General features: G+C 42.5%; 2 protein-coding genes across 2 annotated transcripts; one reads left to right on the top strand and one right to left on the bottom strand.

Moving 5' to 3' along the window:
* Positions 1 to 395: 395 nt before the first annotated feature.
* LOC311036012 (D-aminoacyl-tRNA deacylase 2-like) lies at positions 396 to 4903 on the bottom strand (the record flags this gene model as incomplete). Its single annotated transcript, XM_084044537.1, has 2 exons — positions 396 to 745; positions 4891 to 4903. The coding sequence occupies 2 exons, from the start codon at positions 4901 to 4903 to the stop codon at positions 396 to 398; spliced, it is 363 nt and encodes a 120-aa protein (XP_083900663.1).
* Positions 4904 to 5730: 827 nt separating this feature from the next.
* Positions 5731 to 14520, top strand: nubpl (nucleotide binding protein-like). The gene is made up of 11 exons (XM_084045038.1): positions 5731 to 5880; positions 6609 to 6759; positions 8633 to 8667; positions 8906 to 8996; positions 9158 to 9197; positions 11841 to 11931; positions 12479 to 12572; positions 12816 to 12901; positions 13311 to 13431; positions 13831 to 13913; positions 14019 to 14520. Exons 1-11 carry the CDS (start codon positions 5743 to 5745, stop codon positions 14079 to 14081), a joined length of 993 nt encoding a protein of 330 aa, XP_083901164.1. The 5' UTR covers positions 5731 to 5742; the 3' UTR covers positions 14082 to 14520.
* The last annotated feature ends 1623 nt before the right edge of the window (positions 14521 to 16143 follow it).

The raw sequence follows: 16143 nt of genomic DNA, 5'->3' as shown, positions 1-16143 counted from the left end.
ATTTTCACCTGACACTGACAGTGAGAAGTTTCACCAGAGGACATAACACATTCATAAGAACATTCTATTCCTCTCAGTTGAGCACCCTGCACCAACCTATAGGAGTTACTAATGCAGTGACAGGCCGATTGTGTTTGTTGGAGGGCCAGGCCAAGCCAGATGCACTGTGGAGGATTCAAACTCGTTTTTAGATATGTTGACAACAAAACAATTATGGTTTTAGACAGGACTCTGGTCATGGCATATTTTAAGAGGAATAAACAACGTGTATCCTGGTGCTTTTTCAGAAATTATCAAAAGTCATATAACTTTCCTTGGATTACATTTAGTTATTCACTATATTGAATCTGTGTGAAACCATTTGAGGTGTGCTGGTCTTTTTTGTCTTGTGCAGGTCAGAACTCCATCAGATGAGTGTAGGGTCCGTTGGTGTCGAGCTTCAGAACCTGTCTGTTTCCATACGTCCCATGTTTCAGCACCACTGCTCCAGATTGGAGCTCTGTCGCCCCACTCCCCGTTTCCCCTCCAGCCTGCATCAGCTCCTTCTCACACAGAGACACAAATTCATGGTAGAGTCTCTGTCCATCATCTTTGCCAATGTTGGCGTGATACTGCATGGCCCTGCCTTTGGCCTTTCCTCCCAACGTTGCCTGGGGAACAATGAGCAGGCTGCCGGGAAGCTCCAGCACAGAGACATACTTCCCAGAGTCAGACTCACACAGCCTCTGGTTCAACAGGGTAGAGACTGGAGGAGAAGGGGTGTAGAGGGGGGGAAACAGCAGCAAACAAGATATGATTATATATATTTTTTTTCTTCAACATTTAGAGTGGACAATCATTTTTGTACCCCTTTTTCTCCCCAATTTAGTCGTTATACAAATTGATTTCTCCCCACACACATTTCGGTGTTGTCACTGCTGTCGTATCCTACTGACTCACCTGCCAGTGAGGAGCCCCCACCAGGAGGACGTAGAGCCTTTGTTCTACTCCTCCCGCCCACCACTCCCTGCTGACAGGTGCTGCCCCAGCCCGTAGGAGTACGTGCAATGACCAATATCACCCTCCCCACCCGGCTTCTCTCCCACGAACACGGGGCAATTGTGTTTGTGTACGTTGGAAGTTGATCTCACCTATTTAAAAACTAAAATACAATACAAATAAGAATGTAATCAGAAAAATAAAAGTGTGTGTGTGTGTGTGTGTGTGTGTGTGTGTGTGTGTGTGTGTGTGTGTGTGTGTGTGTGTGTGTGTGTGTGTGTGTGTGTGTGTGTGTTCGTGAGAACTGTTCATAACTGAGCGCCCCTGAACTTGATAGAAAATTGATACAGACCAGTAGGACAGAATGTTGGTGAAAATTTAGAGATAATTTGTAAAAAAAAAAAACTGTCAGGCCGTCCAGTGCGGCCAGATGTAAGAAAAGAAAGTGCCGTTTTCAGACAACAGTGGACACTGGAAAGGCGCCGCGGACGCTGCCAACACTTCTGACATACGCACGCGTGCGGGGACACCTCCCCTACAACGCCACACTCTCCGCTAAGCGGGAGAGGTGTAAAAAAAAGTGTGGCGGACCATCCAGTGAGGTCAGAGGTCAGAAAAGTGCCGTTTTCACACAAAAGTGGACACTGGACAGGCGCCGGCGGACACTGCCGACACTTCTGACACACGCACACGTGCGGGGACACCTCCCCTACAACGCCACACTCTCCGCTAAGCGGGAGAGGTGTAAAAAAAAGTGTGGCGGACCGTTCAGTGAGGTCAGAGGTCAGAAAAGTGCCGTTTTCACACAAAAGTGGACACTGGACAGGCGCCGGCGGACACTGCCGACACTTCTGACATACGCACACGTGTGGGGACACCTCCCCTACAACACCACACTCTCGGATAAGCCTGAGAGGTGTAAGATAAAGTGTGGCGGACTGTCCAGTGAGGTCAGCGGTCAGAAAAGTGCCGTTTCCAGACAAAAATGGACACTGAACAGGCGCCGGCGGACACTGCCGACACTTCTGACATACGCACACGTGCGGGGACACCTCCCCTACAACGCCACACTCTCGGATAAGCCCGAGAGGTGTAAAATAAAGTGTGGCGGACTGTCCAGTGAGGTCAGAGGTCAGAAAAGTGCCGTTTCCAGACAAAAATGGACACTGAACAGGCGCCGGCGGACACTGCCGACACTTCTGACATACGCACACGTGAGGGGACACCTCCCCTACAACGCCACACTCTCGGATAAGCCCGAGAGGTGTAAAATAAAGTGTGGCGGACTGTCCAGTGAGGTCAGCGGTCAGAAAAGTGCCGTTTCCAGACAAAAATGGACACTGAACAGGCGCCGGCGGACACTGCCGACACTTCTGACATACGCACACGTGCGGGGACACCTCCCCTACAACGCCACACTCTCGGATAAGCCCGAGAGGTGTAAAATAAAGTGTGGCGGACTGTCCAGTGAGGTCAAAGGTCAGAAAAGTGCCGTTTTCACACAAAAGTGGACACTGGACAGGCGCCGGCGGACACTGCCGACACTTCTGACATACGTACGCGTGTGGGGACACCTCCCCTACAACGCCACACTCCCCACTAAGCCAAACAGGTGTATTTTGAAAAGTGGCGGGCCGTCCAGTGAGGTCAGGGGTCAGAAAAAGGCCATTTTCAGTGCATAGCCTTTACAAATTGGACGCTGGACACGAGACAGCTATTTGCCGTGGCACTTGTGACATACGCACAAGGTTTATCATTCCTGCCATTCCATCTGTACTTTAATTTTATTTGTGGTATCTATATTTTTCACTGTTACTTGAGTAAGTGACAAATAAATCCCTCTTGATTCTTGTTCAGATTAGTTCCAGAGTTCTCTTTGAAAATGTCTCACATTTTGAAATGGCTCCACATCCATTGCCTGATATTAAGCTGGTAGGTACACATGATGTAATAGACATGCCACTAAAAGTATGCACTTAAAAGTTTATTTTCATTCATTATTTATATTCTTTATAATTGTGAATGTTAAAAATTGTGGGGTTCTGCTATAGTCACTTACAAAACGTATACTCTTATTTCAACGTGAAATGATAGTGTTGTATACTGGAGTCAAACTGGGTTTGTGTCAAATATACTGCAGTTCTCACATTAGTTTATATATAGTAGGCCTAATACCTATCACCGTCCTTTGACTTGATTTGACTCTTAGTGAGAAAGACTGTTACTTGAGTCAGCGTTTAATAGCCTACAGCCAGCAATTGTTTCTAATTATGACTAGCACAATAACACAAATAATAATAATACTCCTGTGTGCGAGTCTGTTGAGAAGAAAATAACTCCAGAAGAGAGTGGCAGAGAGTGGTAGAAATTATCTCCAGGCTGCCCTAGATAAATGGCACAATCATGGTCACAGTCAATGTTACATACGTCTTATCTCAGGAACGGAGAGAGACACAGAACGAGATGTTGGTGTGTGCCTTTATTAATGGTCTTGAAATTTTATACTGATGTCAAACTGGGAAACTGAAATAGAAGCAAGGCTTGTCCATAGCCATGTCTGTTGGGTGGGAGTATCAACACATATCCATCAATAACTGGTCAACGCAACAGGACTGTATACACAGAAGATGCTTTAAAACTTCCTGATTCTGTGGCACTTCCTGGGACTTTCGTCCTCTTCCAAAAAGCCAATGGGTAGGTTTGATGTCAGAAGTGTTGGCAGCGTCCGCCTGTACAAGTATAAACATCCTCCAACCAGCAAATGCATTGCAAGTGGCAAAAACACGTGGGTACATTTATTTCTATGTGAAATGTAATGATGCATCACTTAATGCTGGCATCACAATAGAGGACAATTTGGAAGATATTGACCATGGTGTGGATGTGTTTTTTTGCAATTTGTTTTACGCCTCTCGGGCTTATCCGAGAGTGTGGCGTTGTAGGGGAGGTGTCCCCGCACGCGTGCGTATGTCAGAAGTGTCGGCAGTGTCCGCCGGCGCCTGTCCAGTGTCCAATTTTGTCTGAGAACGGCACTTTTCTGACCTCTGACCTCACTGGACGGTCCGCCACACTATTTTTTACACCTCTCCCGCTTAGCGGAGAGTGTGGCGTTGTAGGGGAGGTGTCCCCGCACGCGTGCGTGTGTCAGAAGTGTCGGCAGTGTCCGCCGGCGCCTGTCCAGTGTCCACTTTTGTCTGAGAACGGCACTTTTCTGACCTCTGACCTCACTGGACTGTCCGCCACACTTTTTTTTACACCTCTCGGGCTTATCCGAGAGTGTGGCGTTGTAGGGGAGGTGTCCCCGCACGTGTGCGTGTATCAGAAGTGTCGGCAGTGTCCGCCGGCACCTGTCCAGTGTCAAATTTTGTCTGAGAACGGCACTTTTCTGACCTCTGACCTCACTGGACGGTCCGCCACACTTTTTTTTACACCTCTCCCGCTTAGCGGAGAGTGTGGCGTTGTAGGGGAGGTGTCCCCGCACGCGTGCGTGTGTCAGAAGTGTCGGCAGTGTCCGCCGGCGCCTGTCCAGTGTCCATTTTTGTCTGAAAACGGCACTTTTCTGACCTCTGACATCACTGGACAGTCCGCCACACTTTATTTTACACCTCTCGGGCTTATCCGAGAGTGTGGCGTTGTAGGGGAGGTGTCCCCGCACGCGTGCGTGTGTCAGAAGTGTCGGCAGTGTCCGCCGGCGCCTGTCCAGTGTCCACTTTTGTCCGAGAACGGCACTTTTCTGACCTCTGACCTCACTGGACGGTCCGCCACACTTTTTTTTACACCTCTCGGGCTTATCCGAGAGTGTGGCGTTGTAGGGGAGGTGTCCCCGCACGCGTGCGTGTGTCAGACGTGTCGGCAGTGTCCGCCGGTGCCTGTCCAGTGTCCATTTTTGTCCGAGAACGACACTTTTCTGACCTTTTCTGACCATTTATCCATTTAGATAAATTATTAATGTTTAAAAAAACGTTTTTGTTACACAGAAACATAATATGTGTTGTATAACTTCGTTTAAATGCTTAAGTTGTAGTTTTAATGTGCAAATTAACCGTTTTTCTACTTTATTTTTATTTTTAGAGGGTACTCTTATTCTGAAGAGATCGTCCACCGGAAGTCTTATAGTTGCTCCGTTATAGTTGCTGACTGAACACAGGTAGCCAGAGCTGGGAAAAGTACACTTTTTTTTTACTTAGGTAAAAGTATCAATACTGTATGAAATGTAGAAATAGTCCGTTACAAGTAAAAGTCCGGAATTAAACATTTACTTGAGTAAAAGTACAAAAGGTATCAAACTGTACTTAAAAGTACCAAACGTATAAAGTACTCATTGTGCATGCAGAATGTCCCATTTCACAAGTTTTCTCTATAAAATGTATAAAAAATCTTTCGAAAATAGCAGATCTACAAGCTCACAACGCATTGCAGAGCTTGTAGATCTGCTCATTTCAAATGGCCGAAATATATGAAGGGCTGAAGTGGTTAATGCATGTTTTGTAATCTAAATCTACAAAGTAACTCGTAAAGTTTGCAAATAATTGTAGTGGAGTGAAAGTATAATATTTGCTTCTGAAATGTAGTGGAGTAGTACTGAAAGTACTGAAAATTGGAAATACTCCAGACAGCAAAGTAGAAATACATCGAAATTGTACTTAAGTACAGTACTTGAGACAGAAATGTACTTACTCAAGTACTGCTGATGTGCTGCGCAACCGTACGCAGGCTTGACTGTCTCGAAGCAGCTTGCTAACAATAACACAAGGGCTGCCAAACATGGCTCTCTGCACCTACAGCAAACTGTCATGTTTACTAAGATTATCCAGTGTTCGTGTTGACAAAGCGTGTGTGTTACAGGCAGGGAGAGACTTAAAACATGGCCCCTGGTACTGTGCTTATTTCACACGTTGTAAGGTAAGATGTTCTTCTCTGGGAAGGGATCTTAGCTTAGCATTAGCTAACAGCTCTATTGATGTAACCTACTAACCTTGCATCACACCATCTGTAATTGTGGACCTACTGTGTCATGTCGGATAAGTTGATGTTATTTTCCATTTAATTCCGATTTGGACTTCCATACCAGTGGTGGGAAAAGTTCTCAAATGTTTTACTTAGGTAAAAGTATCAATACTGCAATGTAGAAATACTCTGTTACAAGTTAAAGTCTGGAATTCAGCATTTACTTGAGTAAACATAAAAAGTACAAAGGTATTGGCATCAAAATGTACTTAAAGTAAAAGTACTCATTCACTCAGTCGCATTTCACAAGTTTTGAAATACATAAAATGTATGAAAGTCTTTGAAAATAGCAAATCTACAAGCTCTATAATATATTTGCTTCTGAGATGTAGTGGAGTAGAAGTAAAAGTACTGAAAATTGGGAAATAGTCAGTAAATTAAAAATACCTCAAACTTCTACTTAAGAACAGTACTTGAGTAAATGTACTTAGATAATTTACACCACTGTTCCATACACTCTTCTGTACAGTAATCTTACTCATTTTGTCTCATATTGGAATACTGTTGGACCTTGTGCAAGGCTGCTCCTGACTGCAATATGTGTTGTTTATTGCATTCATCCATTCATTTCATTTTTGTTTTCTTTCGTTCCTTCATTGTCCTTCCTTGTTTCTGTCTCTCAGAGTTCAGGAGCTGCAAACAAACTGTCCCTCCAGGAGAGACAGAGGCAGCAGATGGCCAAGGGACTGCCCAAACAGAAGCCCATTGCCGGGGTCAAACAGGTGATTGTAGTGGCCTCTGGGAAGGGTGGCGTGGGCAAGTCCACCACTGCAGGTAAGCTGCTACCAGGCCTATATAGGTTCTCAAACCTTTTCATGTCAGAGAGACCCCCAAATTCATATGTATTTGGCTGCTTACCCCCAGCTGAAAATAGTATGTGCTAGGGAAGCCCATACAAGATTTGTGTTGATAAAAAGTTTCAAAAATCTTCCATATTTTACCACAATTCTTCAAGATTTATTTTTAAAAATAGCCAATCTACATGCTCACAACCTGTGAGATTGTAGATTGGCTATTTTCAAATAGCTGATGTATATAGGGTTAAAGTGGTTTAACTGATTGTTATACTATTTTTTTGCTGGGGACCCGCTGGAACCACTTTGACAATTTTGACCAGTGCTATATAGAAATATAGAAGATTCATCTTCTCTTCTGAATAGTAATTGAGAGGAGAGCCTGACTGTGCAAACATTATTTAATGCAAGCTTTTGGTCAGAGACTTTAAGGTAAGGTAAGGTAAGGTAAGGTAAACTTTATTGTCCCGAAGGAAATTTGGTTTGGGCTTTAACCCCAGCTGCAGCCACACACAAGGCAATGACAAAGACAAAATACAAAATACATAACAGGGGGGGGGGGACACAACATTACACAAGTGCACAGATAGTGGTCGATCTACTCTTCACGGTCAATGCTGTTTCAGAGCCTCGTTTAGCATTTTAGTTGACACAGGAACAAATGATTTTTTAAATCTGACATAGTTCCATTTTGATTCGCTATACCTTCTCCCAGAGGGCATCATTACAAACTTTCCATGTAGAACATGGGTAGCATCACTGACTATTTTCTGAGCCTGTCTTAGCGTGGCCTGCTCGTAAATAGACTGCAGAGAACACCATCTCCTGTGTCTTCCTCACATTGAGAACAAGGTGGTTGTCATCGCACCATGCTACAAACCTCTGAACCTCTAAAAAGTAGTTAGCTAAATCTCTATCCTTACCCAGTAGGGATAAGATGGCAGTGTCGTCCGAGAATTTAATAATGTAATTATTCGGGTTACCGCTTCTGCACTCATTTGTGTATAAGGTGAAAAGGACAGGTGAGCTGACGCAGCCCTGCGGTGCTCCAGTACTCAGGGTTCTGGGCTCTGACATGGTACCATTCACACTGACCCTTTGTGTACGTTGCACTGGGGCGGCAGTGGCTCAGGGGTAGAGTGGCCGGGTAGAGTGAACTGGAAAACCACAAGGTTCCCAGTTCGATCCTGGGCTGGGGCGCACCCCTAGAGTTAGTGTCGAAGTGTCCTTGAGCAAGACCCCCTAATTGCTCCCGATGAGCAGGTTGGTGCCTTGCATGGTTTCCTCCGCCATCGGTGTATGAATGTGTGTGTGAATAGGTTAATGGCACAATCAATGTAAAGCGCTTCGGATAGAAGCACTATATAAATGCACCATTTACCATTTACGTTCAGTTAAAAAAGAATAATACCACCTGATAATAAGGGGTTGGACATTAAGGTCCCTCAACCTCTTAATTAAGAGATGTGACTGTATTGTATTTCTAGACATTTTGAAATCTTGCATTAAACAACGTGCACAGATGCTCTTTTGTCAGTTAACTAGTATTTCTAAGATCCATCACCTCATTTAACTGGAGGAGTGGTGTGTTTTTCCTTCTTTGGCATAATGATAATAGCAGTGTTACTACTTTAACTGTTTCATTGTATTCTTGTTTTACACTCCATTATGTCAAACCCATCATCATAATTTTGTGACATTATCAACATTTTGTTTTTACTGTAACTGTGAAGCACTTTGAGATGCATTCTGCATATTAAAGTTGATATACAAGTTAATACAACTAAAGTGTTTTGTTATTATAAACTGTATCTTGTTTTTATTTATGGTCTGTTTACATTTTGTGTGAACAGTGAATTTGGCCCTTGGACTAATGGCCAATGATCCGGTAAGGTCGCCATGTTAATCATTACTCCCTGATATTTAAGGTTTTTAGATACAAAATACAAAAATATGTAGCCTGATAGAAAACATTCTAAACTATAGCATGCCATATATGTATGTCATATATCTACATACTGTACCTCTCCTCCCTTCCCCTCATTTCTCTCTTCTCCATTCCTCTCCCTTTCACATTTTCTCCGCTTTCTGTCCTGAAAATCTCTCTCTCCCTGTCTCTCTGCCAGTCGAAGTCAGTTGGTCTGTTAGATGCTGATATATACGGTCCATCTGTTCCTAAGCTGATGAACCTGAAGGGAAACCCAGAGCTCTCTGACAGTATGTCATATATCGTTTATGATTCATTGACTAAACAAACAGACATGTACAGTATAGTGCAAACTAAGTGTAAATGGTAATTGTGGTCATGATCTTAAGCTGTTGAAATGGAATGGAAAGACCAGACTGTTGAAATTGTGTCATGTCCTTTGTCCTTTAAGAAAACCTGATGATACCTCTCACCAACTTTGGGATTCCATGGTTAGTCTCCCAATTCCTCTGGTGTTTTAACATCATATATATGCTATACATAGAAAATAATGACATCATATAACATTTTCAAACAATATACACACCTACACCCTGATATTTATTTGTTTAGTTGGGAGGGTCATATTAAAATACATTTAAAATATATCATATTAAATATATCAGAGTTCCTAACATGGAACAATAAGACGAGATATCACAGAACGGAACAGACTGTTTAAGGTATACTTTTAACCCTGGAAAAACAGTGACTGTTGTGCAGTGTTTAATGAGAGAAAGTAATGGAAAAAGTAGTCTATAACCTTTTTTCAATAACGAGTAATATAACTATTTGCATAACATTTTTAGTAATAATATTACAGTTACTTTTCCCCAAAACTGTTTAGTTACAATTTTCTCGCGCCTTGGTGAAACTGTGGGTCTCTAGACGTAGCGTGTTACAGTAACGTGATTTGCGTGTGTTGTGAGGATTTCCGCTTTAGACCCAGACCGGATCAGCTGCAAATCGACGTGACCCCAGTCTAGTCCCAGATAGTATTATTTGAACTCCTATGAGGGTACACATTTAACCAAAGTAATGGAAATGTTGATTTGGTAACTAACCAGTTAGTCTTGGCCATTGTTGCATTGCTGAATTGGAACGTGGTTGCACTCTATTTTAATGACGTGACGTGACGCGCACGTCGCTCAACACCTACACTACAGGTGGACACAATGGACAATTGATATGCATCTAGGCTCATTCCTATGTTAATTCACCTGGTGTGAGTCTGGAGCCTTTGTAAACTTTGTAGAGGTGTGAATTTAAAGTTGTTTTAAATCTATGCACGTGCCTGCACGTGCTCCTGGTCAAATAGCAGTGATGTTGCTAGGTTTTCAATGTAATGGGTCCTGGGATGCAAGGGTGGTCTTTTAGATGGGTCCCAGGGACATTTTATGGGTCCCCAATTACACGTCCCCCCCCCTATCGTTTTCTTTGATCTCCAATCTCCATATCTTCTATGCGTGTGTGACTGTGTACATTATATCCTGATGCAGTGGATCTCAACCTTTTCAGGCAGCGACCCCCCAAAATAATCATATTTTAACTGGGGACCCCCCACCCTGAGGAATTAGGAGTTGAGGCACTTAATTTAGTTTGATTCAGTTCCACAGATACATATTGTGAAAATAGCAGATCTAGATCAGTGCGACCCGTTCCTGCTTTTCAAGACCGATACCGATATATATACATATATTAAAAAATCATAAATATATTTTTTCAAATGTATATGATTCTGTAGTATTAGCACACCTTATGGTAAGAAATACTAGTAGTGGGCAACAGGTGGATTTAACATACCTTTGACCAATAGAATACATTTAATCATAGAACCTTTTAATCATTATTATTATTTTATTTTGTATTATTTATGAATGTAGAATGTGTTTTTACTATTTATTGTGTAGACTGAAAACACTGGCTTACAGTGGAAGTATTGGCAAATAAAGAAATAGGAATTCAAGAAATAATGAAGACAAATACTGACAATGCCTATGAACATTGGCTTGCAGTTATTGCACATAGTCAACATGCAATAATACTATTAGGCTTGTCATTGAGAAAGGAAAATAAAGTTGTCTTTTTGAGGAGAAGTGGAACCTTATAAGTCACTTTAAGTTTAGCATGAGGGAGAGGGTCTACCCTCTTCAGGGAATTAATTGTTATGATATCTCTAAGCTACAGAAAACATCCAGTTGCCTATTAAACATACACAAGACACAGACGATAGACAACCGGTTACTTACAGCTGCCATTAATTAGTGCTTTTGTTTGCCTTTGTGGTCAAATCAGGGTCAAATGCATAGGATCAACGAGCCATCGTTAACCTGCTAATGTTACACAGCTGATTGGCAACATGCGTTAATCCACCACTCACTCTGATCTCCAAGCAAGTGGGAGAACAAAATCGGAGATATTACTTTGGCTGGTCAATTTAAGATGACAACAGCAACAAAGATTAGTAGTAGACCTGTATGTATGATGATCAGTTATTATTCCAGACAGTGGTCTATCCAAGACGTTTTAACACGTTTAAGAGCAGGTCCTCATGCCGTCTCTCTCTCTCTCTCTCTCTCTGTGTGTGTAGCGTAGACTAACAGCGAGGGGCTGTGCTGCTGCTTCTGCCACACAACGCCGTTTAACCGAGTTATACTTCTCCAGTACAACGGTGTCTAACCGGAGAGTTATACTTCTCCACCAACGGTGCCTAACCGAGAGAGTCCATGTAGATCACAGCTGACAAATATTATATATTATCGGAGCTAATCGGAGCTGCGTCCCATGGACGCACTAGAGTTGTCATGAATGCGTCCTTTCGCAATATGGTGCGTCAGCGACGCAGGACGCAGGCCTACGAGCATCTCTGAAATAGGTTCCTGCACGGCGTGCAAGGCCGTCCCATGAGCAATGCAAACCCTGCTTTTGGCAGGGAGTAATAAGTAAAGTAATACGATTACTTTTGAAAAGAATAATGAGTAATACATTACCTTTTTAAAGTAACAAGCCCAACACTGCTGTTGTGTCTATATAGTGTGTGTGTACATAATCACAATGCTTTTTTGCTTTTTTGCATGTGTTGTCTCTACTTGCAGTATGTCCATGGGTTTCCTAGTAGATGACGTAGCTCCTATTGTATGGAGGGGTCTGATGGTGATGTCAGCCATAGAGAAACTACTCAGACAGGTGGGATACCAACACTAACGTCATTATAGCCCTGATTTACTGCACTGTGCAACAACTGTATGATCAAGGAAATCCAAGTTCCAATAGTTTATTTTCCATGACAACCAAGGTTGCTAAGAATTGGCCGTTTTGTCCTCAGGACAATGTTAAAAACATTAGCTGCAGTCACGTTCACTTCCTCTTTGTTGTTCAGGGGAAGTTGGCTGCAAGTTATTGGTCAGCCTCGCGGCCAGTTGCTTTGGACAGCTAGCAACCATTTATGCTCCATCGTAAGACGGTGTCGCAGACCTAAAATGACTAAGCTCACCAAGTGTTGCATCTGCAATACGTGGTGAGCTTATAGATTGGCTATTTTCAGTCCATATAAATTGGGCTTTACCCTTAAACGGCAGCTATTTTCATTTTAGATCATCATTTATAGTTTGTGTGTATAATTCAAATACCTGATTTTAGTTAGTGTAGAGTAGTATATTGGCATATGATGTTTGTAGTTTGATGTTCGGTGATGTGTGTGTGTGCGTGCGTGCACGTGTGTGTGTGCCTGTAGGTAGACTGGGGGTCATTGGACTATCTGGTGGTAGACATGCCCCCTGGTACTGGAGACGTACAGCTGTCAATCTCACAGAACATCCCTGTTGCAGGTCAGACACACACACACACACACACACACACACACACACACACGCACACACACGTGCTAGGTCATATCCCACTAGACTCCCAGCATATATCAAAGAATAAGAATTATGAACCATGGCATCTTTGAGGCCTTCTGTCAGCTCAGTCCTGTTCTTCATCAGTTCACTCAGAGGAACACACACAAACACAGACAGCTCTATTTTGGCTTTTTCATTAAGAGTGTCCTCCATGTGTCTGTCCTCCAGGGGCTGTCATAGTGTCCACACCTCAGGACATTGCTCTGTTAGACGCACGCAGAGGTACTGAGATGTTCAAGAAAGTCAATGTGCCGGTAAGGTGATAACCCTAGTATGATGTGTGTTCACTGCAAAAGTCAAAATGTGATTTCCCTGTAAAATAGTTAATGCACTCTTCACTTTAAAATGTGTTAAAGCAAGTTAATATTACCATGTTTTCAAAATAAGTTTCTATCTTTTGCAGTACATTCCTTATTAACCAACATCTTTTAAAGCAGGCCTTTTCACAGTATAGAAAATAGCGTTGTATGTAATAGCATTTGACATTAGTAGTAGATGTTATATAGATTAAAAGTAAAGAATTCGCAGATTGATTCTTTAATATCATTACAATACAGTGTATTGTAATGATATTAAGTAACAAACAGCACATAATGTTTCGTTTTTTTTTGTCTTAATGGATAAAACCACCAGTGTACATATACTGTCTCCACTCTAATGTAGGTCTTGGGTCTGGTTCAGAATATGAGCGTGTTCCAGTGTCCAAACTGTAACCATCAGACCCACATATTTGGTTCTGACGGAGCTAGACACCTGGCAGACACACTGGGAGTACCGTTCCTGGGTAAGAACCTTATACAACTTATTCATGGAGTGTTGTTTGTAAAGTGGGTTCATTCCTACATTCTGGAAATTCTTACCATGGTTCCCATGCAGGCATTTGCTAGTGTGGAAAAGCATACAATAATTTAGACAAAATTCTGGTCTGTCAAATGACACAAACAATTTAGACCATACTTGGAATAAGATTGGATTGACCATATTGCTCCCCCAATATGGTCACCATGTAATATGGTCAATACCTTCTACCATACCAATCATCATTATATTCAGTATAGGCAATCACTTTGTCTGAAAATGATCAAAAAGATCTATGGAAATTTGACATTTAACCTGACCCCTTCCACCCCCACCCCGTATCTCTCCATTGCTCTCTTATTTCTCTCTCCGTTTCTGTGTCCAGGAGACATTCCTCTCCATCTGAACATCAGAGAGATGTCAGACAAAGGCAAGCCTGTGGTCGTTTCCTCTCCCAACAGTCCTGAGGTTTGCACTCTTCTGGTCTCGTCTCTTCTCTTCTCTTCTCTTCTCTTCTTCATTCACTCAATTACATTTGAAATTAATTAATTTGTGTGTGTGTGTTCGTTCCAGGCTGAGGCGTACCGGAAGGTGGCGTCTGCAGTTGTCCAGAGACTACAGGAAGTAAATGCTTGATTGACAGCTTCAACAAGAAGTGAATGGTTGATTGACAACCAGCCTGTGGACAAATGGACAACAGGCCATCTTCGGGGATGTGATCAGGAAAACACGCATACACATAGAAATGCATGAGAAATTGTTTGACTGCATTGTAAAATTCTGAGAGTTCATTTAACTCTGAGAGTGTACAAATGGAACCAAATGGACCTGGAGCACTGAGGAGTTTCCTGTGTTGGACAACTCTCTGAAATCCCTGCAAGACTGACAAAGAAATCGCATCCCTACATGTTGACTCCATCTGATCTGAATCATCACATCTACATCTCATGTTGTGAGCTTGTACATTGGCTAATTTTGCTACTTATGCTCAACTGTGTCATACCACAAAGTATAATATAGAGCATGCATTTATGAAAAAAACTAAACATTTCTGCCCGACAGCAACATTATGATATATTGTGTTCAAAGAGAAGCCTGGTTTCTTAAGAGGGTTTTTACTGTAAAGTAAATGTTAATTTTGGAGTGAGTGGACTGGAATAAAATTATGTTTTTTTGGGCGAGTTAGTGTTGGAAGATTGTTTTTATGGTGGTGCTGGCGGCAGTGGCTCAGGAGGTAGAGTGGCCATCTTGGAATCGGAAGGCTCCTGGTTCGTTTCCCGGCAGCTCCTGGCTGCATGTTGAAGTGTCCTTGAGCAAGACACTGAACCCCTAAATGCTCCTAAGGAGCAAGTTGGTGCCTTGCGTGGTTTGTGTTTAAATGTGAAATACATTGAGGGGCGTGTGTGTGTGTGTGTGTGTGTGTGTGTGTGTGTGTGTGTGTGTGTGAGACATGGAACACAGTTTGTGAGCCAGATTGTGGTTACAGTGGTGTGGTGAATATATTATCTAGAGTCTTTGTAGAAACTCGGGGCTCTCTACAAATGGGTAGAAACATGTTTGAATAAAAATTTGAAAGCCACCATTTGTGTTACCTCTGATGAAAGGAGTGTTCGCATGAAACCAATACTATCAAATATTATTGACGTTGTCTTATCATGAGGAAATGTTGACTTGCTTGATGTTTTTGATGCTTATCAACATTGACAAAGTTAGTTTCATGTTATGATCCACCCTGCTTCAGACCCCCACCCCTATTGCACCATGATTATAACAAATCAGGCCAATTTATCCTGGCAAATCAGGCCAGTGAGAAAATAATAAGTTGGCCAATATTTATGAAATTAGGATACAAGTAGCGTCCATCTTATAAACGTAAATCAGAAAAAGCTGACAGAAAATCTAAAAGGCCTTATGGCACAACCTCTTGTAGAAAAGTCATGTTATGATTATTTAACTTTTGATCATGGTTTTTATTTTGTGGACAACCCATTCTGCCATGTTGCACTTTACTGCACTTCCACAAATATCCAGCAGGAGGCAGAGTTGTGTACTAAATGTAGTTCATTGCCCATTGATAACTGTAAAGCTCACTCACTCCCTCGATTCTTTTCTTTTCTTTTTTTGAGAAATGTAAAAAGGCTTCTAATGAATCATCTTTCTATCGCCTATTGTCTCCCTCACATGTCTCTTTAACACATGAAGTGCCTCTTCCCATGTATTTCATTCAAACAGCTTGATCTGTTAAAAAGTTGAACAAGTTGTAAATATCCACAACATGTACATTTGCTTTACCACCAGCGTTTTCTCTGGAAGAATCCAGAAGGGAGAGTTTGGTGATGTCATCAGACTGAGATGTGAAGTTGATCGCTGTGTCTTTGCCCCCCTCCCGTTCTGTTCCAAAAAATGTTGAGAGCAGCTGTGAAATGTCTCAGGTACAACACGTGCCCCCCCCCCCACCACCACCCTACACATATTATCACACACACACACACACACACACACAGGGAGGTGGACAGAAATAAATGTATAATGACCACTCATTTTACTGGGTGTATTTGTGTGTGTGTGGGTGTGGGGGTGGGGGGGGGGGGGGGTATCTATCTATCAATAGACAGACATGACGACACTGTGTTTCACAGACACAGTGTCTTTATTGATCCTGTGGGGGAAATTCAGTTATGGTAGCTATGGGTAGCTG

The sequence above is a fragment of the Gymnoscopelus microlampas genome (assembly GCF_963454915.1).
Source record: "Gymnoscopelus microlampas genome assembly, chromosome: 20".
NCBI lineage: Eukaryota > Metazoa > Chordata > Actinopteri > Myctophiformes > Myctophidae > Gymnoscopelus > Gymnoscopelus microlampas.
This window is presented reverse-complemented; position numbering and strand designations above follow the sequence as displayed.